Here is a 24,326-nt window from a genome sequence, read left to right on the forward strand (position 1 = left end):
ACACACACACACACACACACACACACACACACACTACTGTGCAATATCTTAAAGGGACATTCACCAATAGTAACCTAATCCGTAACACTTACGCTGAGCTCAGACTGACCTCTGAGAAGAATTGCTGGAATTGTAAATGCTTTACTATTGTCAAATATACTGAGATACAGTGAAAAGCTTTTTTTTGCATGCTACCCAGACAGATTATGCCATACATACTGTAATTACATCGATGTAGGAAACCAGAATGCAGAATATAGTGTTGCAGCTACAGAGAAAGTGCAGTTATGTTATGGTTTGGGTGTGAGGATGGATACTGCAGCATTTAGTACTAGAAGTAAAATGACAGTTATTTGAATAGATGGCCTGGACTCAGAAATTTAATGGCAATTTGTTACATTTGCTGATGATCAGGAACTGAAAGGAATTAGTTTGAAAAAGCCCGAGAAGGTAAGTATGTGCATAGATTATGGTGGAGGAACCTCAATACAACAGTGAAGTGAAGCTGGAGAAATAAACAACACAGGTCCAGGTAAATCGTTTTCTTAAAAAGCAACAGTGGCATATATTGACTGTGCAGAGTTCTGTGGAGTGCCAGGGTCGGGAGCTCTCTGATTGGCCCTTGCGCTGTTGCTTTGAAATTTGACATCTGCGTAGGTGACAGTGGCTTCATCGGTAACGGAGTGCCCTGCACTTGACTTCCTTTGAAATTGCATTGCTGCGTACACAATTCCATTTTCATTGTTTGGCAGCTGGAAAGCTGCCTTGTTGTTTTGAAGTTTCAGTGTTGTTGCATGAACAGTGCTCCCTTCCAGTGCTGCCAATTCCTAAAATATAAAAAAAGATCCAAGATCTAATTTCGGCCTGATAAATGCGAAAGGTGTAATCTACTGTTCTGAGTGAAAATCTATTACAAAACGGTTCTCCATCAGAACTGGACTGATAAAGCCCTTGCTGCTGTATACTTCGAGCATGTGCTATTCAACTATATTAACTTGTACTTTCCCTCCCCCATGTGTACAGTATATCCAAATTCCTTTTAATCCCTCTTCGATGTTCACATCAACCATTCCTCATGGTAACTAACTCCACAATCTCATCACAATTCAGGAAGGAAGATCCTCCAGAATTCTCACATGGATTTATTACAATCCTGCTTTCACCCACAAAGCAGAAATCTGTGATATTCTCACTTGCATCGTAATCTTTGCAAAAGTGGAGAGGCAGCTGATTAAAGTAAGATTTTGAAGCTAATTGACAAGTTTGACCCAAAATAATCAATGTGTCAACGGTTTACAAAATTGAGAAGTCAGATTGAAAATACATACTGTAATAATACAGGACAAGCATGTCATATGTCATACATTATGGAAAATGTCACAAACAAAGCCTGTTGATTATAGACCTAAGAAACAATAAGGTACTCGGAGTGGTGTCAGAATTAAGAAGTACGATGAGAAAGTGGGTGGCTAAGGTCAGTCAATGTCCACAGAACAAATGGGTTGGTTGTGCTGAGTGGACTTTCCCTGTTTTTCCTGATTTTTTTCATCAGTTTTTGGGATGCAATGGGAAGCTAGGAAATGTCAACTGAAATGTCAAAGCTAGGGTTACGCAATTAGCAAATTCTTAATTCTAGACATGGAAACCTCACTATGTGCCTGTTAGTAACATTAAGGACTGAAACCACTCCAATGGTTGGTTCAGTAAAGTATCATGGATCCTTTTAAACAAAAGCTGGGTAAGCACAAGATGGAGAAACGACCAGAAGCCTATGCTGACGTAGTTTGATGAAGAGGGATGGGAGGAGATTTGTGTATAGTATGAACTTTGAAGCAGATTAATGGATTGAGTGGCCTGTGATCTGATTTTGTAAGTTCTCAAATATTCAGAGAATTTATACTTCATGTCTTTACCTGGATTTTCTTGTCACCTCGTCTGGGAGATGTTTCCCACTTGGATTCTGGAAAGTAAAATGTTACTGTTGAAAGGGCCATGCCAGAAACATGTTCAAACATCCACGTTTTGCATTCAGAACCTGATATTCATGAGAACTTCAGCTGCACCACAGATACGATTCTCCCCACTGAGCAGAAATCTGCTTTGGTTACAGCACAAAGCACATTTCTGATCCTCCATCAGAAATGATCAGTAACCTTCATCTTCACTGTGCGATGGAGTAGATCAGCTGACAATAGTTACATTTGCCTCATTATCAACCTATTGATTTTGTAGAGCTCTGTGCCAGATTGTCCCTCAAGTAGAACGTACAAATTACATGAAGAACACTTCACTCCTTTGATGTGCCACATTACAGACTCTAGATTCTACACTGAATTCAATGTCATGTAATGATTCTGTTCCTCCTATTTTCACCACCTCTGGGCTAATCTTTCATTCATTAATCCCACTTTTTGCCATGGAATTCATTTTTTCAGTATTTTCTTCAACCTTCCATATTATCAGCAACCATCCATTTTGTTCTTCTCTCCCCTCCTACCTCAGAATCTGTAGACTATTTTATCTCTCACTTCTTCCAGTTCATTGATTTGAAGCATTAACTTTTTATTCTCCAACCATTGCTGCCTGAACCCGTGTTTTCCTAGCAATTTCTGTGATATTAGAGTTATTCTGTATTTAGGAAATTTTACTGTAAAAAAGATTGTTTCCTCTTTTTCTCAGAGCTTTGCAGCACACAGGACTGTGTATGGGGGAGAGCCAGAGGCAATTCTGCAGTGATATTGTACTGAAGTTGCTGATCTATTGGGAAGTGGGGAACAAGCCATGAAGTACATCAAAGTGACAATTGATATTGCTGTCAGACAATGAGTTACATTATCAGCCGAAGAGTTGGAGGTTCCAAGGACTTTATCATACAGCGATAGGAAGCTATTTCCTCATGCAAATAAAGCAGAACAGGTCTATATACCCAGCAGAAACTATTTAAACAGTGCCCTACATCGGTCCGCAAAATGCATTCAAAAGAGAATTTATCATCGAGAGGAAACAGAACTCATTACTGACTCTACAGCAACTGTGGATAAAACCAGAGAATCAAAGGACTGCAGATGCTGGAATCTAGATGAAAAACACTATGATGCTGGAGGAACTCAGCAGGCCCACAGCATCCTCCTTACCTTTGACCCATCCCCCAGTGGATCTGCTCTCCCCTCTTCCCCTGCACCTGCCCATCACGATCACCTGCATCTACCTATCACCAACATGTGCCCACCCCGCCTCCCCTCTTTTGTCCATCTATCACTGCTTTGCTTTTCCCTCCTATATATTGGGCTTCCCCTTTTCCCTGAAAAAGGGTCCTGGCCCTAAAAGTTGACCACCTGCTTTTCTCCACGGGTACTACCAGGTGTATTGATGAAACCAAGAGGATTTTTCCAATGAGAAGCAGTGAGTAGAGGATAGAACATAGAACATTACAGCACAGTACAGGCCCTTCAGCCCACAATGTTGTGCCGACATTTTATCCTGCTCTAAGATCTATCTAACCCTTCCCTCCCACATAGCTCTCCATTTTTCTGTCATTCATGTGGCTACCTAAGAGTATCTTAAATGTCCCTAATGTATCTGCCTCCACAACCTCTGCCAGCAGTGCGTTCCACGCACCCGCCACTCTCTGTGTAAAAAACTTACCTCTGACAACCCCCTTATAACTTCCTCCAATCATCTTAAAATTATGCCCCTTTGCGTTAGCCATTTTCGCCCTGGGAAAAAGTCTTTGACTGTCTACTCAATCTATGCCTCATCACCTCTATCAAGTCACCTCTCATCCTCCTTCTCTCCAAAGAGAAAAGCCCTAGCTCACTCAACCTGTCCTCATAAGACATGCTCTCCAATCCAGGCAGCATCTTGGTAAATCCCTCTGTACTCTTTCTAAAGCTTCCACATCCTTTCTATAATGTGACCAGAACTGAACACAATACTCCAATTGTGGTCTAACCAGAGTTCTGTAGAGCTGCAAATATTACCTGGCGGCTCTTGAACTCAATACCCCGACTAATGAAGGCCAACACACCATACACCTTCTTTACAACCCTATTGACCTGTGCAGCAACCTTGAGTGATCTATGGATGTGGACCCCAAGGTCCCTCTGTTCCTCCCCACTGCCAAGAGTCCTGCCATTAACCTTGGATTCTGCCTTCAAATTCGATCTTCCAAAGTGCAACACTTCACACTTTTCCGGGTTGAACTCCATCTGCCACTTTGCAGGCCAGCTCTGCATCCTATCAATGTCCTGTTGTAATCTACAGCAACCTTCTACACTATCCACAACACCACCAACCTTCGTGTCATCAGCAAACTTACTAACTCACCCTTCCACATCCTCAACCAAGTCATTTATAAAAATCACAAAGAGCAGGGATCCCAGAACAGATCCCTGCGGAACACCACTGGTCACCGACCTCCAGGCAGAATATGCTCCATCTACCACCACCCTCTGCCTTCTATGGGTGAGCCAATTCTGAATCCACACAGCCAAGTTTCCCTGGATCCCATGCCTCCTGACTTTCTGAATGAGCCTTCCATGAGGAACCTTATCAAACGCCTTACTAAAATCCATGTACACCACATCCACTGCTCTACCTTCATCAATGTGCTTTGTCACATCCTCAGAGAATTCAGTCAGGCACATGAGGATGCAAAAATCATTGCCAAAGGTGCAGCAATCTCTTCCCTCGCTTCCCATAATAACCTTGGATATATCCCATCCGGCCCCAGTGACTTTTCTATCCTAATGTTTTTCAAAAGTTCCAGCACATCCTCTTTCCTCACGTCGACATGCCCGAGCATATCAGCCTTTTGTATGCCATCCTCACAAACGTCAATGTCTCTCTCACTGGTGGATAGTTAAAATATATGTTAATTTGCCATGGACGTACATATAAATTATGCAATTTACCATTGTGGATTATTGAGAAACTTAGCACATGAAGTCTTTGCACCTCCAAATACAGGAGCTAAATCATCAAAGCTCAATCTGACATTTGACACCTCAATCCCACTTCTACCTATCCTCTTAGTGATTGTGTAGCTCTGCCATTCCACACACAGTTTGAGTTTCTGTCCTGTGATCTTTAGAGGAATAATTGTTGTCATGTACAAACAGTGGGAGTTTCATTGTTCTTTGATAATTAATATACCCAGCCAAGAGCACTTTAACCCTGGGTCTTGGTTGATTTGAACCAATTAAAATCACTTAACATTTTGTAGGTAATGATCATATACGTATATGATGAAATGAGGAAAAAGAAGTAAACGCTCACCTCTACACTTTAGGTGCCAAAGTAAGGAAGCGAAGATTGCGATGAGAAGAACTCCAGCAGTGCTGAGCACAATGATGTCAATGAGGCTATGGTACAGAGAATAGGAAAGGATCAGCCCTGGTTCACCATTGATTCTTGGCCAATGATAAAGAACAAAATTTCGGCATTCCCGAGGAACCATTCATAACCTCAGGATGTGTGCAACTCAGTAAATGATGTGTAGACATTGTTGCAGCAGCCAATCTGCTCAGAGGAAGGCCCCACAAACAGCAGTGATAATGAGCAATGATAGTGATGCTGGTGAAAGGGTAAATATTGTCCAGGCCATCAGGGAAAGATTTGCTTCTTTGCAAAGATTGCATGGAATCTATTCTCTCCATCTGAAAGGATTGATTGAGGGCTGCCGGTACAACAGACAGCTGATGACCATGCAGCCTTCCCTCAGTACTGTAGTGGAGTGGTAGCAGAGGAATTGCCTCAAGCATTTGTTGTACTTGTGCAGAATCAGGTTGTAACCTCAATGGAGAATTGCACCACCCCCTCATCCCACTGTGCTGGGCTATTCACCGATAAATCCCATCAAGGCAAGAAATGGAGAGGTCAAAAGAAGCCAAGCCAATGAATCTGCTGAAAATTCATTGACTGTTGGCTAAATTTCACCCCCAACACAGATATCTGTCCAACTGGTCAAAACTGTGAAGATTTATGATTGGTAGAGAACATTCAAAAACTTAATAAGATCAAAGAGTTTTAAAGAAATTAGGAATAAATGCAAATTTTCAAAAGAAGTTGAAGATGTTTGAGCAGTTGTGAGTGAGAAGGTAGACAGTGGACTGCAGTGGGGAGATGCTGGTGAAATGTCTACAGACCTCACTGCAAACATTCACACAGAGTCATTGAATAATATAGAATGTAAACGGGCCCTGCAGCCCAGCCTGTTCTTGATCCTCAAATCCTGATGAGGTCACAAAGACAACACTGTGCTTGCTTAAAACCAGCTCTCACCCTAAAGTCATTGCCAACTCTGTCTTCTGCTTCATCAATTTTAACTGAATGTTTTGGGAGACAAATTTGCCTTTGAGTGTCTGGCTTTAAGTGAGTACCGGAGCCTCAGTTATACACAGTTCCTAGTATTTGTTCTGATTTCATCATGGCCTGGTATGGCAATTCCAATGTGCAGGAATGTAAGAAGTTGCAGAGAGCAGTGGACTCTGCCTAATACATCACGGGTACATCCCTCTCCACCATCAGTAGTATCTACAGGAGGCACTGCCTCAAGAAGGCAACATCCATCATCAAAGATCCCCGCCATCTGCGCCATGCCATCTTCTTGCAGCTACCATCGGGCAGGAGGTACAGAAGCCTGAAGTCCCACACCACCAGATTCAAGAACAGCTACTTCTCTTGAATCAGCCAGCAAAACCCTAATCACTACAGTTTAGCAACACTACGACCACTTTGATCACTTTGCACTAAAATGGACTTTTTTTTATTGTGTTCTTTCTTGTAAAAATTGTGTGTAATTTAAGTTTTTCTTGCAATTGCTGCTTATATGATGCTATGTGCCTGTGATGCTGCTGCAAGTAAGTTTTTCATTGCACCCATGACTTTGACTTTGATTGAACTCACTCATGCCACAGTCATTTAGCACCAGTGAACTGAAGAAGAAATGGTCTCCCAAATATCTGTCATACAGAAGCAGGGTCAATCAAAACACCCACAATGAGAACAGCGTACCTTTCACTGGAAACAGATTGAGTTGCTTGCTTTGAAGAATAGTTGGACCTTCTTTCTTTATTTACAGATTGTTTCATTGTTATTGATTGTGTTGTAGAAGTTTCACAAGAATATTCAGGTCCTGTTGAGACAAGGAAACAAAATTCAGTTTCACTTGCTTTTCACTTGTAGTGACGCAAGAGAGCACAATTGTCAGACGGAAGCTCTTGGCATGAGTAAAGGGTTGATTTAGTTTCACGGCCATGGTGGCATTTCTTCAGGGTAATTGGCTGTCTTTGAAGCAAATGGGAGATGCTTCCAATAGTTGAGAAACAAAGGACTGCAGATGCTGGGATCTAGATAAAAAACAACAGGATGCTGGAAAAACTCAGCAGGTCAGGGAACATCCGTGGAAAAGAGCAGATGGTCAACATTTCGGATCTGGACCCTTCTTCAGGACTGAAGATAGGAAAATGGGAAGCCCAATATATAGGGGGAAAAAACAGAGAAGTGATAGGTGGACAAAAGAGGGGAGGTGGGGTGGACACAGGGTGTGAAAGGTAGATAAAGGTAAGAGATAGTGATAGGCAGGTGGTGGGGAGGAGGGGAGAGCAGATCCACCAGGGGATAGGTCAAAGGTATGGAGGCAAGCAGCATGGGGGGCAGGGAAGAGAGGAAAAAGAGAGAAAAAAGCAAGGAGAAAAAGAGAGAGAGAGGCTAAGAAAGGGAAAAGAAGAGGCAAGGTGGGGGAGGGTGGTTTAGAACATAGAACATAGAACAATTACAGCACAATTCAGACCCTTTGGCCCACAAAGCTGTGCCAAACATGTCCCTACCCTAGAAATTACTAGGCTTACCCATAGCCCTCTTAGCTCCATATACCGACCTAACAGTCTCTTGAAAGACCCTATCGTATCAGCCTCCACCACCGTTTCCAGCAGCCCATTCCACACACTCACCACTCTCTGAGCAAAAAACTTACCCCTGACGTCTCCTCTATATCTACTCCCCAGCACCTTAAACCTATGTCCTCTTGTGGCCATCAATTCAGCCCTGGGGAAAAGCTTCTGACTATCTACCCTATCAATACCTCTCATCATCTTATACACTACTATCAGGTCCCCCCTCATCCTCCGTCTCTCCAAGGAGAAAAGGCCGAGTTCCCTCAACCTGCTTTCATAAGGCATGCTCTGCATCCCAGGCAGCATCCTTGTAAATCTCCTCTGCACCCTCTCTATGGCTTCCACATATTTCCTGTACTGAGGCGACCATTTAAAGTGGGAGAATTCAATGTTTATAACCAACACATCATTCTCCGCCACTTCCACCATCTCCAACGGAATCCCACCACCAAACATGTCTTCCCCTCCACACCCCTTTCAGCCCTTTGTAGGGACCGCTCTCTCCACGACTCCCTAGTTCACTCCTTTCTCCAAACCCATCCCGCTCCCACCCCAAGGATTTTCCACTGCCCCCACCATAGGTGCAACACCTGCCCCTACACCACCTCCATCACCTCCATCCAGGGACCAAACAGGCCTTACAGGTGAGGCAGAGATTTACCTGCATCCCCCCTTAATATCAGCTACTGCATTCGGTGCTCCGAGTTTGGCCTCCTCTACATTGGCGACACCAAACGCAGACCAGGTGACCATTTTGTAGAACACCCATGCTCCGTCCGTAACTGCGATCTGCATCTCCCCATTGCCAGCCACTTCAACTCCCCCCCCCCCCCATTCCATCAAAGATACGTCAGTCCTCGACCTCCTCCACTGCCAGGAGAAATCCAAACGCAAACTGGAGGAGCAACACCTCATTTTCTGTCCTGGGACCTTACAGCCTAACGGGATGAACATTGAATTCTCCCACTCTGTAAACCAACACCCAGCAACCCCCACCTCCCCCCCCCCCCCCCACCGACCTTGCCTCTTCTTCCCTTTCCTAGTTCTTCTCTCTTTTTGCTCCTCACTTTCTTTTCTCTCTCTCTTTCCTCTCCTCCCATCCAAGTACAGTTGTTGATATCACTGGACAATGCAGAAGATTTTCTCATGGAAAGGAACATTCCTGTTAACATAATGGACAGATAACGACTCATCAACAGATTGAACAATTGTCTGTTGTTACTGGCTCTCTCACTCTGGGGGCTGGCTATCTGAGTTTGCAAATCTGGATGGCAAGTTTCTGAGAGTTTCACGATTCTGGGAGTGTTGTTGGAGGGAGAGCTTCTACACTCAAAGGAAGCACCCAAGGGGCTGCTTAGTGAATATTTATTTGAAATATTAGAAAAAAAACTTGCTCTGCAGCCTTGTTGTCACATAAGACCTAAACAATGGCCCCTTATCCTGAATCCAACCCCATTCTGGACCATCCAGCCTGAGGAAACATCCTCTCAGCATCAACTCTGTCATGTTCTCTTCAAGTCCTGTGAGACGCAACTCATCCATCTTTCCTCACAGGGCAATTATATCCGAGGAATTAAACTGGTGATTTTGCTCTGCACTTCCTCTGAGGTAAGTATACACTTCCTTAGGTATGGAGACCAAATGCACACATGTTTCCAGATGTGACCTCACCAGTGCCTTGTCTAATTGAATCGTGACTTTGTTACTACTCTTCCAGTCCAAATCCCTTGCATTAAAGGGCAGGGTGTGACTTGTCTTCCAAATCGCTTGTGGCTAAATGTTAGATTGGTGCACTTTGAGCTCCAATATACCAAGATTTGTACTGAAACATACTTTTCCTGGACTAAAATAACTCCCACTTGCAGCTCATTTTCTGCCCAAAATGCAGATACTTGAGGATATGCATTTAAGGTGAGAGGGAGAAAGTTTAAAGGAGAAGAGCCAGACAAGTTTTTTACACAGAGTGGTAGGTGCCTGGAACAGTATCCCAGGGGTAGTGGTGGAAGCAGATATGATAGTGGCAGTTAAGAGGCTTTTAGATAGACAAGTAAATATGCAGGGAATGGACAGAAATGGATCATATGCAAGCAGAAGAGATTTTGGTTAATTTGGCCTCAAAGGGCATGTTCCTCTGCTATGTGTTCTATGTTCTAGTTCGAAGGGGAACTTCCCAACATGAGGTGAACTTAACCATCTGACACATTTGCATAAGAAGGTGAATGAAATGACATCATTCTATTCCCAATGTTCCTTTCAGAGCATTGCCACAATATTCAGAGGGGCATTAACTACCCTATTATTAATTAACGATTTCTCGTGACACAATACTTGATCTAAAATAGCTTATTCCCATTGGGTCCTCACCACAGTGCTCTGGAAAAACAATTTTATGTAGTCATTGATTACCAACATATTCATTCTCTCCACCACTTACCAGTGTTATGGAATCGGATCAAATAACTGCAATTCCCTATTCTGTTGGAGAATGTCACGTTGACCATTTCACTGGATTTTGCTCCACGATTATTTGAGGCTGTGCAGTAATATTGATGGTGTTCCTGTTTGGAGGATTGACAACGTAGATCCAGTTTACTGGTGTCTGAGATCTTTAAATCCCTAGACGGGGTCTTTTCATACCATGTGTACTGAATGGGAAGGGATCCCTGGACAGACTCACAGGACACTGACACTGAGCCCCCAACACAGGAGACATTCGCTGGTGACAGAAATCCAAGCACAGGAACAGACACGGGTTCTGTGGGAAAGGACCAAATATTCAAACACTGAGTGAACATCTGAAAATCAAACACTCTCCAATTTTCCGCCCTTCTCTATCTCAGTCTGGGCCCGCCAGGTTGGACTCTCACCAGCTCATCTACCTCTCTGTGTCTCTGCATCCTCCCAGCTGCCTGAACTGCCATGTCTGCCATTATCCCAGAACACAGCAGGACTCCAGATCAGGACAGCAGTGATGACACTGAGGATGTGTCAGTGTGGAAATCAGGGCTACAATGTCTCTCAGCAGCAGGGAGCCAGTCTCCGGTGGTGTCCAGTGGTTTGACTCTGGAATGGGAACGTTGGAGAGAGTCCTGGTAAACCTCAGCAAAATACAAGGGCAGGAAATTGTCGGCTATCTGTCACATGTTGGGTGGGTTTAGGGAGAGAGTGTAACTGTGATTGGTTTCAGTGACCTGCAGCAGTGACCCTTTGGCGCTGATATTTACACGGAGGCAGCGAGGGAGGGTGTGAGGCTGGGAAGCACAGAAACCCCGGGAAGGTGGAGGTCGCCCGGAATTTAATGGTGAGACCTCATTAGAATTAATTTACTCTGCTTCCCACCGGGAATGGGCCGGATGGAGAGACTGGCTGCCGGGCGGTGGATGGTCAGTGGGTGCTGGGGGAGGGGGCTCGGAGCTCATTGTCGGGGACAGAGGGAGAGAAAGACCGCGGGTTGGAGGAGGGAGTGACTGATCCCTGAGGTGGGGGCGGGGAGAGGGCTGGCCTGCTCCGGGAGGACTGAACGCAGTCTGTTGAGCTCTGGGGGCTGATTCCCTTTTCATGATTTCCGAGGTACTTAGACCATGAGCAACACTTGTTTCTCACTGATCTGTTACTGTCGGATTATTAGTTTTAGTCTGAATGCAAACCTCTGACAAGGTGACATTTCCTACAGTTCAGAGGCAGGAAAATGTGCTGAGCATCCCACCTGAAATCGGCGGCCAGTCAGTGGGACAGACCCGGCACTGGGTGAGAGCAACATGAGTGGGGTTTCCCGACCCCTGCCCGCTCCCCGCAGGGCACTGCACTGCTGCGGGGCCTCGGGATATCGGGGCTGCCCTGACCCTTCCCAGAGAAAACATGGATCAGACATTTCAGTGGAGACATGAAGCCAATCGCTGGGAAACGTACCGTCAGAGACCTGTAGATGTACGTGAAACATTGGATCCAGGCCAGGCGTTGTAATTCCACAGCTGTACCATCCTGTATCTCCAGAGTGAAGATCCTCCACAGTAACAGTAAATATTCCCCGTGCCGGGTTATCTGTGATTGACACTCTTCCCCTCCGTCCGTGTTGCCCGTTTGTTTCCACTAAAACTGAACACTGGCGAGTCCACCCATGGCACCAGTACTTTGAGTGTGAGCGGTACCTTGCTGCATAGTGACAATCGATTGTGATCGCTCTTCCCACAACTCCTCTGACATATTTCTCTGCCCACAACGCACCTGAAACTGAGGGGGAAACTTTCAAATTTGAGGGGAACCGGACGGTTTAATAGAAACAGATACATTTTGAAGATAATAATAATATCGCGTCTCATCACGTCCCCAGGATGTGTCCCATCACTTCACTGCCAATGATCTCGGTCTGAAGTGCAGTCAGTGCGGTTACTGTGCCAGCTGTGTCAGTGCTCTCTCCCCTGTGTCAGTACATTGTGGGGGCACTTCCCCCTCCAGAGACCTGCGTAGAAACATCGAGCTGATTCCTCAGTGCGGTCCTGAGGGAGTGCAGCAGCGTTAGAGGTGCTGCCTTTCATTAACCTCACTACTTCATTTGGAGTGCTCCCGGATGTGCTAGCCACCATTCGTCCCTCAGCCAACACTGGACATTCACTGCCATCACTTGCCTCTACTTGTGCTTGTTCCATGTTGGATGTTGGGCAAAAGCCTCTGCCATTTGCGAACCACCAATGTTTGTGGTGTTCTCTCAGCAGTGGAACTGTTTTCTCAGGCACGGTAGTGTAGCGGTTAGCGTAACGCTATTACAGCACCAGCGACCCAGGTTCAATTCCCGCCGCTGTCTGTAAGGAGTTTGTACGTCCTCCTTGTGACTGCGTGGGTGTCCTCTGGGTGCTCCGGTTTGGTTTCTTCCCGCTTTCCAAAGACATACGGGTTAGGAAGTTGTGGGCATGCTGTGCTTGCGCCGGAAGCGTGGCGACACTTGCCGGCTGCCCCCAGAACACTCTACCCAAAAGATGCATTTCACTGTATGTTTTGATGTACATGTGACCAATAAAGATATAAACGTTGCCTGACATGATCCCACCTTCAGCACTGGGTCTTTGACCTGCAGCTCACGGATGTTCCATTTATATTCCAGGCTCCATGGGTAAGCTCCTTGCCTCCACCACCGCTTCATCTGATGACTTCCAGTCCCTTCCCACTCTCTCAGTGAAAAAGTTCTCCCCACCAATCCTTCTGCCAACTACTTTCAGTCGACGCCCTTTTTGTGACCCCTCAGCTATGGGAATAACATTCTTGCTGTTCATATACTCAATGTCCTTCATAATTTTTCACACCTCCAGTAAGCCTGAGAAAACAACCCCAGCCGATCTAATCATTCCTCGTAGCTATAACTTCCTAGTTGTGGCAACATCTTCTCATTCTCCTCTGCATCCCTCCGGTGGCGTCACATCTTTACCGTAATGTGGAGACCAGAACTGACGGCATTACTCAATCTCTCCCTGCCCCTATATCTTGGGCCTCATCGAATTAAGGAAACCATCCCGTCTGCTTTTCCATCCACCTGTTCTGTTTAATGACTTGTGATCATACTCTCTGTGGTCCCTCTGTTCCCCACTTTCTTCATTATCCTTCCACTAACTTTATATTCCCAAGCCTTCTCGGACATCCCCAAATGCATTAGTTCACACTTCTCTGGATTAAATTTTATTCGCCACTTTTCTATCCCACTGACCCGAACATCTATATTCCCTGGGGTCGAAATCTTACCTCCTGCTTGTCAGCTACTCAGCCAGTCTTTTTCTTATCGGCAGACATCTTCGCCATGCTCCCTGCATCTATCTAGATCATTAATGCGTGCAATAAAAAGCAAGGGGCCAAGTATGAAACCTTGCCGAACCCATGAGTAATCGTATCTTTCAAATGACTCTGTGTTGTTGACTGCATTTTTTAGGGGGGAAAACAATTCTAAGGGCAACATTCACCATATTATCTCACTGTGGACTGACAACTGCCCTTCTGCAATAGCCCAGTACAACATGAAGATCAAGACAGTAAATAATGTCTTCAGCAGTGACTCCTGCACCTTGAGAATCAGTGAGAAAATTTTAAAAAAACATTTGGTTACAAAAGCATAAGGGTTAACATGTGGTTCTGCTGAATTAGACATCTGTTTATGGTTAAAGGCAAGGGTGACGAAGAAAATGGTCACTTACTGCGGAATCAAGCCTCAGCCCATGAGGAACTGAGACAACAAACGTTTCAACAATTGGACTTGAAATAACAGAAATAGCTATAAATTGGAGAGTAATTCTGAGGCGTTATTCCTCTGCTGCTTTCAGTGAGAACTGGAGAGCAGTAAAACTCATGTCTTATGAATGGAAAGGATGCATTTACATTTTGACGATGTTACTTGTGCAAAATTTTTCAAGTAAATATCCCTTTCATTTCATTCACAATCAATAATAGTTTCAGATACATCAGTGATTATTTGTGTGGAACAATGATACAGACAGAAGCTAATTACAAAACCACATCTCAAAACTGCCCTGAGTAGTTTGTACCTTTACATGTCCAAATATATTTAATCATCTCTGCTGTGGAAACTACCAATGATTGCAGGAATGTCCCACTCTGACTGTCACTCACTGGGCAGGGAACAGATGAGAAGAACCAAAATCCACATTGTCTTGTTCGCAGAGACCCAACCAGCAATTATCCTTCGCTCAGCTCTTAGTCCGCAGGGATAAGGCAAATGCTACTTGATGCAAAACGTCTCTTTGAATGTTACATGAACTATGATTGAGGAAGGAAGGCGGCAGGAAGCCCAACTGTAAACCACAGTGAGTCACCTGAAGAAGTAGGACACCTTAGAATTTAAAATCTTATCAGTTAATTTCAACAAATAAAACTAATCGAATTTTTGTTGACTAACGGAAATGTTATCAGACAGAGAGATAACGTCAGCAGGATTGTGAATGAGACCTTGACTGAAGAGTTGATGGTGACGGTGAGGTGAGCATGAAAAGATTAATTAAGATAAAATGAGGTTGAGTGGAAAATTCCAACTCCCTCGCTCGCAACAGCGGGGCTTGTTACAATGGGCTACATTACAAAGGTCATGTGTGGGGCTTATATCAAGGTCAGGGCATTTCCTGGACTGCCCAGTGGGTCAAGAGCAACTAGTTGTGTTTTGGAGTCTCCAAGCTGAGACACGGGTCAGTTCTTTGCATGGGGTGAGAGTACAAAGAATATTAACCTATGAGGAGCGTTTGATGTCTCTGGGCCTGTACTGGATAGAGTTCAGAAAGGTGAAGAAGGATCTCATTGAAACCAATCGGATACTGAAAAGCCTGGATGTAGTGGATTTGGAGAGGATGTTTCCATTAGTAGGAGAGTCTAGGATCTGAATGCACAGCCTCAGAATAAAGAGACGTCCCACTAAAACTGAGATGAGGAGGAATTTCTTCAGCCAGAGGGTGGTGAATCTATGCAACATGTTGCCACAGAGGGCTGTGGAGGACAAGCCATTGGGTGTAGTTAAGACAGAGATTGATAGGTTCTTGATTGGTAAGGGGGGTTAAAGGTTACAGGGAGAAGATGGGAGAATGGGGTTGAAAAAAAAATCCATGATTGAATGGCGGAGCAAACCCGATAGGTTGAATGGGCCAATTCTGTTCCTATGTCTTATGCTCTTATGGTATAGTTGGCTGCTGGAACTGAACTGGGAATCAAACCAAGTCCTGCCCATTGGAACGTTCAGCCCTTGAAAATAAGCCCTGCCTGAAAACCAAGCCACGTTCTTGACATGAGCCCCGCCCTCAAAAACAAAATCTGCCAATAAGAACAAGCCCTATCCAAGTGCCCACACCCACTTGCTTCGCCCACCTGCGGAGCCTCTGCCTATGAACTGTCCCTGACCCACTGGCCATCAAAGAGATGGATGTGAAGCTGTGCTATTTGCCATGAGAATCACTGCAGCCAACATGTAGCTTAAACATGGAGCAGCCAGTGTCAAGAATGGTCGCTGCTGAACATAGAGTCATAGATCTATAGAGCACAGAAACAGGGTCACTTTCCCAGGTGATCTAGATCCTATCGTGATCATAGGTAACCTTCTTTACTGTTCACTGGACCACAAATTTTTGTGCCATCTGCAAATTTACCAACTAAATCCTCATCCAAATCATTAATACAGGTTAGAGAAGCAGCTGATGGGCCAAAGAGTCTGGGCCCTGTCACCCCCACTGATGTTAATAAATGGGAGAGTGTGGGCACTGTCCCCTGTGGCATTCAAGATCCAATCTGTGGTTCTGGGCACCTCCCATTAAACCAGTTGCGGGCAGGGTCTGGAATAGACGGAAATCCCAGGGTGGGACTAATCTACAGATTACGGGCAGGCCCCGCACCATCCCAGACCAATTGGGACATCCCACTGGGGGAGAAAATGGGGATACCACCACATGTTTAATAATCTGATGAGCGTCCATCTACAAGAGATGGATCTGAAACCAACCGCGGACTTTACAGGAACCCGGGCTTTGACTGTCCAAGTTTTGAACAAACTCCTGTTTAGCTGCTTTACCTCTTACTCTAATATACGGACCCAGGGCTGCTGGAAGTGAGGGAGAATTTTCTCATGATTCTCAGCATCTTTTTTTACATGATTTTCTGGTTCCTCTCACAATTCAACACAATCCACCCACGTGTGGTTATTAGTCTGTCTAGTCAAGATTTTAACACTCTTCAATATTTTCAACCATTTGATGAACAGTAGTGCACTTATTTTGTTAAATATACTGAGTAAACATTAAACTCTTAGAGGTCAGACCATCAGCAGGCTCACTGTCATTCCACAACCAGGGTCCCTGCTGCCTTCTTCCTCATTTAACACTCTATTTCAGATAGCTATATACATTTGATAAGTAAGAGCAAAGTGACCGATGATAAGGCATGAGTGCTGTTTAAACCTCATCATTTAGCAGAATGCTAGCAATCTCATGGCTAAATAGACTCTGAATTTTTTATACATTCTCACTCACTCCACCACTGACACACAGTAGCAGCTGTTTGTACCTTCCAAAGGATGCACTGCAGCCACTCACCAAGACTCCTTTGGCAGCAACTTCCAAACCATGACCTCTACCAGCCAGAGGGACAAGGGCAGCGATCTCATGGGGAACACCACCGCCACCTGGAAGTTGTCCTCCAAGCCACACACCATCCTGACTTGGAAACATATCACCGTTCCTTCATCCTCGCTGGGTCACAGTGCTTGAACTCTTGTCTCTAACAGCAAAGCAAAGCAAAGCAAAGCATAGAAATCATCCTATCTGGATGTATCATGGCTTGGTACGGCAACTGCTCTGCCCAGGACTGCAAGAAGCTGCAGAGAGTTGTGGACACAGCCTAGCGCATCACGGACACCAGCCTCCCCTCCTTGGACTTGGTCTTTACCTCTCGTTGTCTTGGCGAAGCAGCCAGCATAATTAAAGACCCCACCCACCCGGGTCATTCTCTCTTCTCTCCTCTTCCATCAGGTAGAAGATACAGGTGCCTGAGGGCACGTACCACTAGACTTAAGAACAGCTTCTACCCCACTGTGATAAGACTATTGAATGGTTCCCTTATACAGTGAGATGGACTATGACCTCACGATCTACCTTGTTGTGACCTTTCACCTTATTGCACTGCACTTTCTCTGTAGCTGTGACCCTTTACTCTGTACTGTTACTGTTTTTACCTGTACTACATCAATGCACTTTTTTTAACTCAACGTAACTGCACTGTGTAATGAATTGACCTGTACAATCGGTTTGTAAGACAAGCTTTTCACTGTACCTCAGTACAAGTGACAATAATAAACCAATACCAACACCAATACCAATTGTGGGTACACCCACACTTCAAGGACTGCAGCAGTTCAAGAAGGCAGCTCACCATCACCTTCTCAAGACAATTAGGGATGGGCAATTAAGTGCAATTGACTCAGCGTATGTAGCCCCCATCCCTTGAATGAATTAAATTTGTTAAAAAAATGGATATGGTGAGTGGAAAGTCTGGGATTTATTGTCTCAGTGGGCTAATTCAGAGGTGCAATTATGAGTCCAACTCATTGGAGGATCTGGAGTGGGATACAGAGGAGAGGACTGTAGATTTGCTTCCTCAGGTAACTTAAATATTTTTTAACAATCTGTTGTTTGATAGTCAGTGTTCCTGATACTAGCTTTTTAATTCTAGAATTATTTCACGACCAGACCATAAACTCCTCTTCTCCAATGGTAGGATTTGAACTCATGCCTCCAAATCAACAGTCTGGGCTTCTGATCACGTGCCCACACCTCAATGAGAAACATTTATTTCAGATTTATTCATTTTCTGAATTCCGGAAAACTTTGATTAATTCTGGCACCTTCCGCTTATGTTGAATTTGATTTGTACCCAGAAACATTAATTGTCTCGTTTCACTCGACACTAAGCTCAATGCCATTAATTCTATGAAATTATATTTAAGCTTGTTCCCTTGCATTGCATGCTTATGCAGAATACTTTATGCAATTGTATACACTGCTGAACATATCGCAGCCATAATCTGCGACACCTATCCTTCTGACTCATTTCCCTGGCAATGAAGTGCCGTCAAATTTCACTGTTCTTGTACTGGTCATCCCTCGAGGTCCAGCTCATTTATGCATCTCCAATTCCTGAATGGAGACACACGCGACTGCAGATGCTGGAATCTCGAGGGAAAAACCAACTGCTGCAAGAACTCGGTGCGTCCAGCAGCATCTGTTGAGACAAAGGAATGGGCGATGTTTCTGGTCGAGATCATGTGTCAGGACTGAGAGAGCAGAGGGAAGATAGCCAGTGTAAAGAGAAGGGTGGGGAATGGTGAGCCAGAGACTGGCAGGTGATAGGTGGAACTACATGGGGGTAGGGGGATGATAGGCAAGTGGAGCCAGATGGGGTGGAGGAGGTTGCTGAAGCTAAATGCTGGAACTCCCTCCCAGCAGCACTGTGGGAACACCTTCACCAGAAGACTGCAGTGCATTAAAAATTTGGCTCATTGACACCTTCTCAAGTGCAATCAGGGATGGACAATGAATGACTTTTACAGTTACCCTCGAAACCCAAAGAGAAAAAAAACATAATTCTCTTTGATAAACTCTCCATCCTCCAAGTACATTTGGCTCCTTGTCCAATGTCTGCTTGATTTGTATGAATTTTTATCTCTTTCTGTTTGTGTTTCCACGTTACAGGTGCTCCACAGATTCAAATTCCAGTTTTAGTTATTCTTTATTTCACACGTCAGTCACTAATAATAATTAATTATTTCAGCTCTCTGAGAAGTTTTGTTCAGTGAGAAACTGTATTATTGGAGGATAGATTGCATTTTGATTTGGTGTTAAGAAATGACAGCAGACAGGGAATGCTGCAATCATTTGTTCAACCTGAAGTACATTAAGTTTAAGCACATGTCAAGTCAGTGCACAAACACCTCAAAGGCCAACAAAGAAAAGTTGGTCGCTGAGTAACACGAGTGAGTAGCGCCTTGCAGTGGTCAACGGGGAGTGAAACTGTAAGTAAGAAGTGTCAGTTTGTTCAGAATTTACATGCGAAGGGAACCCGACGTTAAAATGACCCTTGGAGGTTCTAAATGCGAGTATTATTTGCAAATGGGAGAAGCTAAACATTATGGCACCTTCATAATGGAGTTAGAAATATTAGGTGATAGTTTGTCGATTTCGGGTGATTTCACTGATCAGGTCGACTTCACTGATCAGGTCGACTTCACTGATCTGAATGAGCATAACTCCCGTCACACAGCAAATGACGGACTTGAGGAGGTTTCTTTTCTACACAGTAAACATGGGCAGGCTGCATGGCTAAAATTCCCTCCCCTGCCCGCTCCCCGCAGGACTCTGCACTGCTGCGGAGCCTCGGGATATCGGTGCTGTCCAGATCCTTCCCAGAGAAAACATGGATCAGACATTTCAGTGGAGACATAAAGTCAATCGCTGAGAAACGTACCGTCAGAGACCTGTAGATGTCCGGGAAACATTGGATCCAGGCCGGGTGTTGTAATCCCACAGCTGTACCATCCTGTATCTCCAGAGTGAAGATCCTCCACAGTAACAGTAAATATGCTCCGTGCCGGGTTATCTGTGATTGATACTCTTCCCCTCTGTCCCTGTTCCTCACTTAAAACTGAACACTGGCGACTCCACCCACGGAAACAACAATCTGAGCGCCAGCGGTAATTGCTGCATAGCGACAATCGATTGTGATCGCTCCTCCCACTGCCCCACTTACCTATATCTCTCGCCACGATGCACCTAAAACTGAAAGGTAAATTCTTCAAATATGATCGGAAATGAACTGTTTAATACAATTATATTTTTATCAGGGTAATGCTCTGCAGAGGGTATCTGTCAAACACAAAATACAGCTGCAAAGCACCACGATTATGAAGAACGTTGATTTCAATATTGCACCTTGTCAAGTTCCCAGGGTGTGTCCCATCACTTCACAGCCAATGATCTCGGTCTGAAGTGCAGGCAGTGCTGTTACTGTGCCAGCTGTGTCAGTGCTCTCTCCCCTGTGTCGGTACCTTGTGGGTTCATTTTCGACTCCAGAATGCCTGGGTAGGCCTCCCACTGCAGTACTGAGGGAGTGCAACAATGTTTGAGAGTCAATCTGTCGTTAAATCCAAGCCCGGTCTGTACTCTCAAATGCACACAAAGATCCCACGATATTACCTGTTCAAAGTGCTCTTGGGTGTACTGGCCCACATTCATCACTCTGGTAACACTGGGCCTTATTGCCCAACCTGTTTGTACCACTCATCATCTCATCAATGCCTGTACTCCCCTCAACTCAATTTGGAAGTCGAGTAGATTGGCAGAGACCCTTCCTGATCACTGAACTGCCAAGTCCCTCATCATCCATTGGCTGAAGAAGCTGATCCCTTGACACAGCGTTGGAAGCTGAACCTCCTGCTCCTCCTGTCAGTGGGAGGCCTCCTCTTCCAGTGATCCCTCCTCCACCAATGCACCTGGACTAGTGAATGGGGAGAGGCTACACAATGAGGGAGACCTTGGGAAGGAACCAGGTCTGTATCTCTGTCTCAGACTTGGTATTGGTATTGGTTTATTATTGTCACTTGTACCGAGGTACAGTGAAAAACGTGTCTTACAAACCGATCTTACAGCTCAATTCATTACACAGTGCAGTTACATCAAGTTAGTACAGAGTGCATTGATGTAGTACAGTTAAAAAAAACAATAACAGTACAGAGTAAAGTGTCACAGCTACAGAGAAAGTGCAGTGCGATAAGGTGCAAGGTAACAACAAGGTAGATCGTGAGGTCATGAGGTCATAGGTCGTAGTCCATCTCATTGGAGAGGGAACTGTTCAATAGTCTTATCACAGTGAGGTAAAAGCTGTCTTTAAGTCTGGTGGTACGTGCCATCAGGCTCCTGTATCTTCTACCTGATGGAAGAGGAGAGAAAAGAGAACGTCCCGGGTGGGTGGGGTCTTTGATTATGCTGGCTGCTTCACCAAGACAATGAGAGATAAAGACAGAGTCCAAGGAGAGGAGACTGGTGTCCATGATGCGCTGGGCTGTGTCCACAACTCTCTGCAGCTTCTTGTGATCTTGGGCAGAGCAGTTGCCATACCAAGCCGTGATACATCCTGATAAGATGCTTTCTATGGTGCATCAGTAAAAGTTGGTGAGAGTCAAAGGGGACAAACCAAATTTCTTTAGCCTCCTGAGGAAGTAGAGGCGCTGGTGAGCTTTCTTGGCCATGGCATCCACGTGGTTTGTCCAGGACAGGTCGTTGGTGATGTTCACTCCCACGGGCAGGCGGATGGTGAAGTGGTGGTGTGGAGATGGTTGGGGTGGAGTAGGATGATTCAGAAAGTGTTTGAATCTCAAAAATAAGGGCTAAATCCTCCACAATGCCAATCAAATATCTTAAGCTTTTGGAAGAAATCCCTCCTAATGTCTGAACTTATGCCCTCTGATCCTGATGAAAAAGAGAATCTGTTCCAAAGTCAGTTCATTTTTTGTGACCTTTTAAGTATCCTCAAAGGTGTAATAATGGATAAGGGGAAGATAAAGAGACTAGAGCAGAAAGGAAAAAGGATAAAGGAAGGTTAACAAAGGAAATGAGATGTTAAGATATCAGATCAGAAATAAAAAAGAAACAGAAGCAGAGAATGTAAATATTCAGTATAAAATGAAAAGCCAGAGGCACAAACTTAAATCAATGACTTTGATTATATAGAATTAACAGAGAGAAAGCTTCAGATGGAGTGAGATTGAAAGCTCAGCATTATAACATTATACAGCACAGAAACAGGCCCTTTGGCCCAACTCATCCATGCCGACTAAGGTACCTTCCCCAACTAGTCCTGTATGACCACATTTGGCCCAGATATCTCCAAACCTTTTCTATCCATGTACCTGTTACCCTTTACATCTTTCCCCTCTCATCTTCAACCTCTGCCCTCTAGTCTTAGACTTCCCTATCCTGGGAAAAAGACCGTCCACTTTATCTATGCTGCTCATAAATTTATACACCTCTATATGGTCACCGGTCAGCCTCTTTTGCTTGAAAGAAAACAATCCTATATGATTCAGTCTCTCATTATTACTCATAGTCCCAGTGCTGGCAACATAAATACTATTCCTAAGAATTTTTTCCAATAGTTTACTGACTACTGACGTAAGGCTCAACGGCCTGTAGTTTCCTGGCTTATCCCGACTGCCCTTCTCGAATATGGGAACAAAATTATCTACCCTCCAGTCTTTCAGAACCTCACCCGTGGCTAAAGATGATGGAGAGATCTCCATCAGAGCCCCAGCAATCTTCCTTTTAATTTCCATATCAAGGTGGGATAGATTTCATCAGACCCTGGGGACTTGTCCACCTTAATGTGTGTCAATATCTCTAACACCTTGTCTTTCCTGATCCACCTATATTCCAGACTATCAGCTCACTCCTGCCTACATATCCGTGCCCTCCACCCTTCTCCCTGGTGAATAAGGACATGAAGTATTATTTCAGGACACCACACATATCATCTGAGTCCACATAAAGACTTCCATTTTGGCCCCCGAAAGGGCCTACTCTTTCCCTAGCTTCCCTCCTGCTTCTAGTATATTCTTAAATGGTTTTGGTAATCTCGTTAAATCTCAATTTCATGTCCCCTTTTTGTTCCTCCACTTTTCTTAAGATCTCTTCTGTATCCGCTCTCAACCTCAAAGGACTCACTTAATAACTTGATAACAATTTCCTGCACTTGGCACATGTTTCTTTCCTTTTCCTAATCAAACCCTCAATTTCCTTTGCTAACCAAGATTCCTTAATCTTACCATCTTTGCTTCCTACCCTCGCAGGGACATGCTGACTCTGAACTCTTACTATGACATTTTTAAGTGCCTCCAATTTATCGGATGTTGTTTCTCTCTCAAGCAGCTGCTCCCAGTCTATTTTTGCCAGGTCCTGTCTTATACTACAAAGTCAGCCCTCCCCCTGTTTAAGACCATAACACTAGATCCAAGCTCATCTTTCTCCATGTCTATCTGAAAGCTCTACTGAGTTGTGGTCACTGTTTGCAAAGGGTTCATCAACCACACTTGCCCATTCTCATTCTTCAAAATAAGGTCAAGGACAGCTCCCTCCCCAGTAGGATTTAAAAATCCTTCCTGGGTACAATTAACAAATCCCACCCCAACTAGGACTCTTACACTCAGGCAATCTACGGCTCCCACCCCCGTCATTCTCTCTCCACAGCACCAACCCCCCCCCCCCCCACCCCGCCCCTTCCCATCGGGCAGAAGATACAAAAGCCTGAAACCACACACCACCAGGTTCAAGGACAGCTTCTACCCCGGTGTTATTAGACCATTGAACCGACCTCTTTGACGATCAAATCAACTCTTGATCTGACAATCTACCTCGTCATGTACTTGTACCTTATTCTCTGCCTGTACTGCATTTTCTCTGTTACTCTAACGCTATATTCTGGATTCTGTTATTGCTTTTCGCTTGTACTACCTCGATGTACTGACGTGAAGAATGATCTGTTTGACTAGCACGGAAAACAAAGTTTTTCACTGTACCTCACGAGGTACATGTGACAATAAACAAATTTAGCAATTTGTGCAAATGTCAATAAAGACATCACTTGAATTATGAGGTGAGAATTCCATTTTAAAGATTGACGGGCAATTCATCCCCCACAACCCTTGGTCCAGACAGCGTATATAAATTATAGCCACTAATGCAGCAGTCAGTGCAGAGCTTGTTCACAGTGCGTAGTATCTGAGCGCACAGTCTGAGTTCTTGTAAACTCCACGGTTGGTGTCAGATCCATCTCCTGTAGACAGACACTCAGAAGTTTTTAAATCTCCCTTTCTCTGCAGTGGTGCCGCCCATTTCCTTTCCCAGTGAGACGCCA

General features: G+C 44.7%; 1 protein-coding gene across 1 annotated transcript in view; it reads right to left on the bottom strand.

Moving 5' to 3' along the window:
• Positions 1-324: 324 nt before the first annotated feature.
• Positions 325-24,326, bottom strand: part of LOC127581021 (uncharacterized) — a 151,421-nt gene continuing 127,419 nt past the window's right edge. Inside the window, exons 17-24 of the mRNA XM_052035079.1 lie at positions 20,467-20,520; positions 19,887-20,234; positions 11,805-12,125; positions 10,330-10,650; positions 7,015-7,135; positions 5,278-5,363; positions 1,914-1,960; positions 325-827 (exon numbers count right to left, since the gene is read on the bottom strand). Of these exons, the coding sequence (XP_051891039.1) occupies positions 546-827; positions 1,914-1,960; positions 5,278-5,363; positions 7,015-7,135; positions 10,330-10,650; positions 11,805-12,125; positions 19,887-20,234; positions 20,467-20,520 (1,580 nt within the window). The 3' untranslated portion in view covers positions 325-545. The remainder of the gene's footprint in view (positions 828-1,913; positions 1,961-5,277; positions 5,364-7,014; positions 7,136-10,329; positions 10,651-11,804; positions 12,126-19,886; positions 20,235-20,466; positions 20,521-24,326) is intronic.

The sequence above is a fragment of the Pristis pectinata genome, chromosome 20, assembly GCF_009764475.1.
Source record: "Pristis pectinata isolate sPriPec2 chromosome 20, sPriPec2.1.pri, whole genome shotgun sequence".
Lineage (NCBI taxonomy): Eukaryota > Metazoa > Chordata > Chondrichthyes > Rhinopristiformes > Pristidae > Pristis > Pristis pectinata.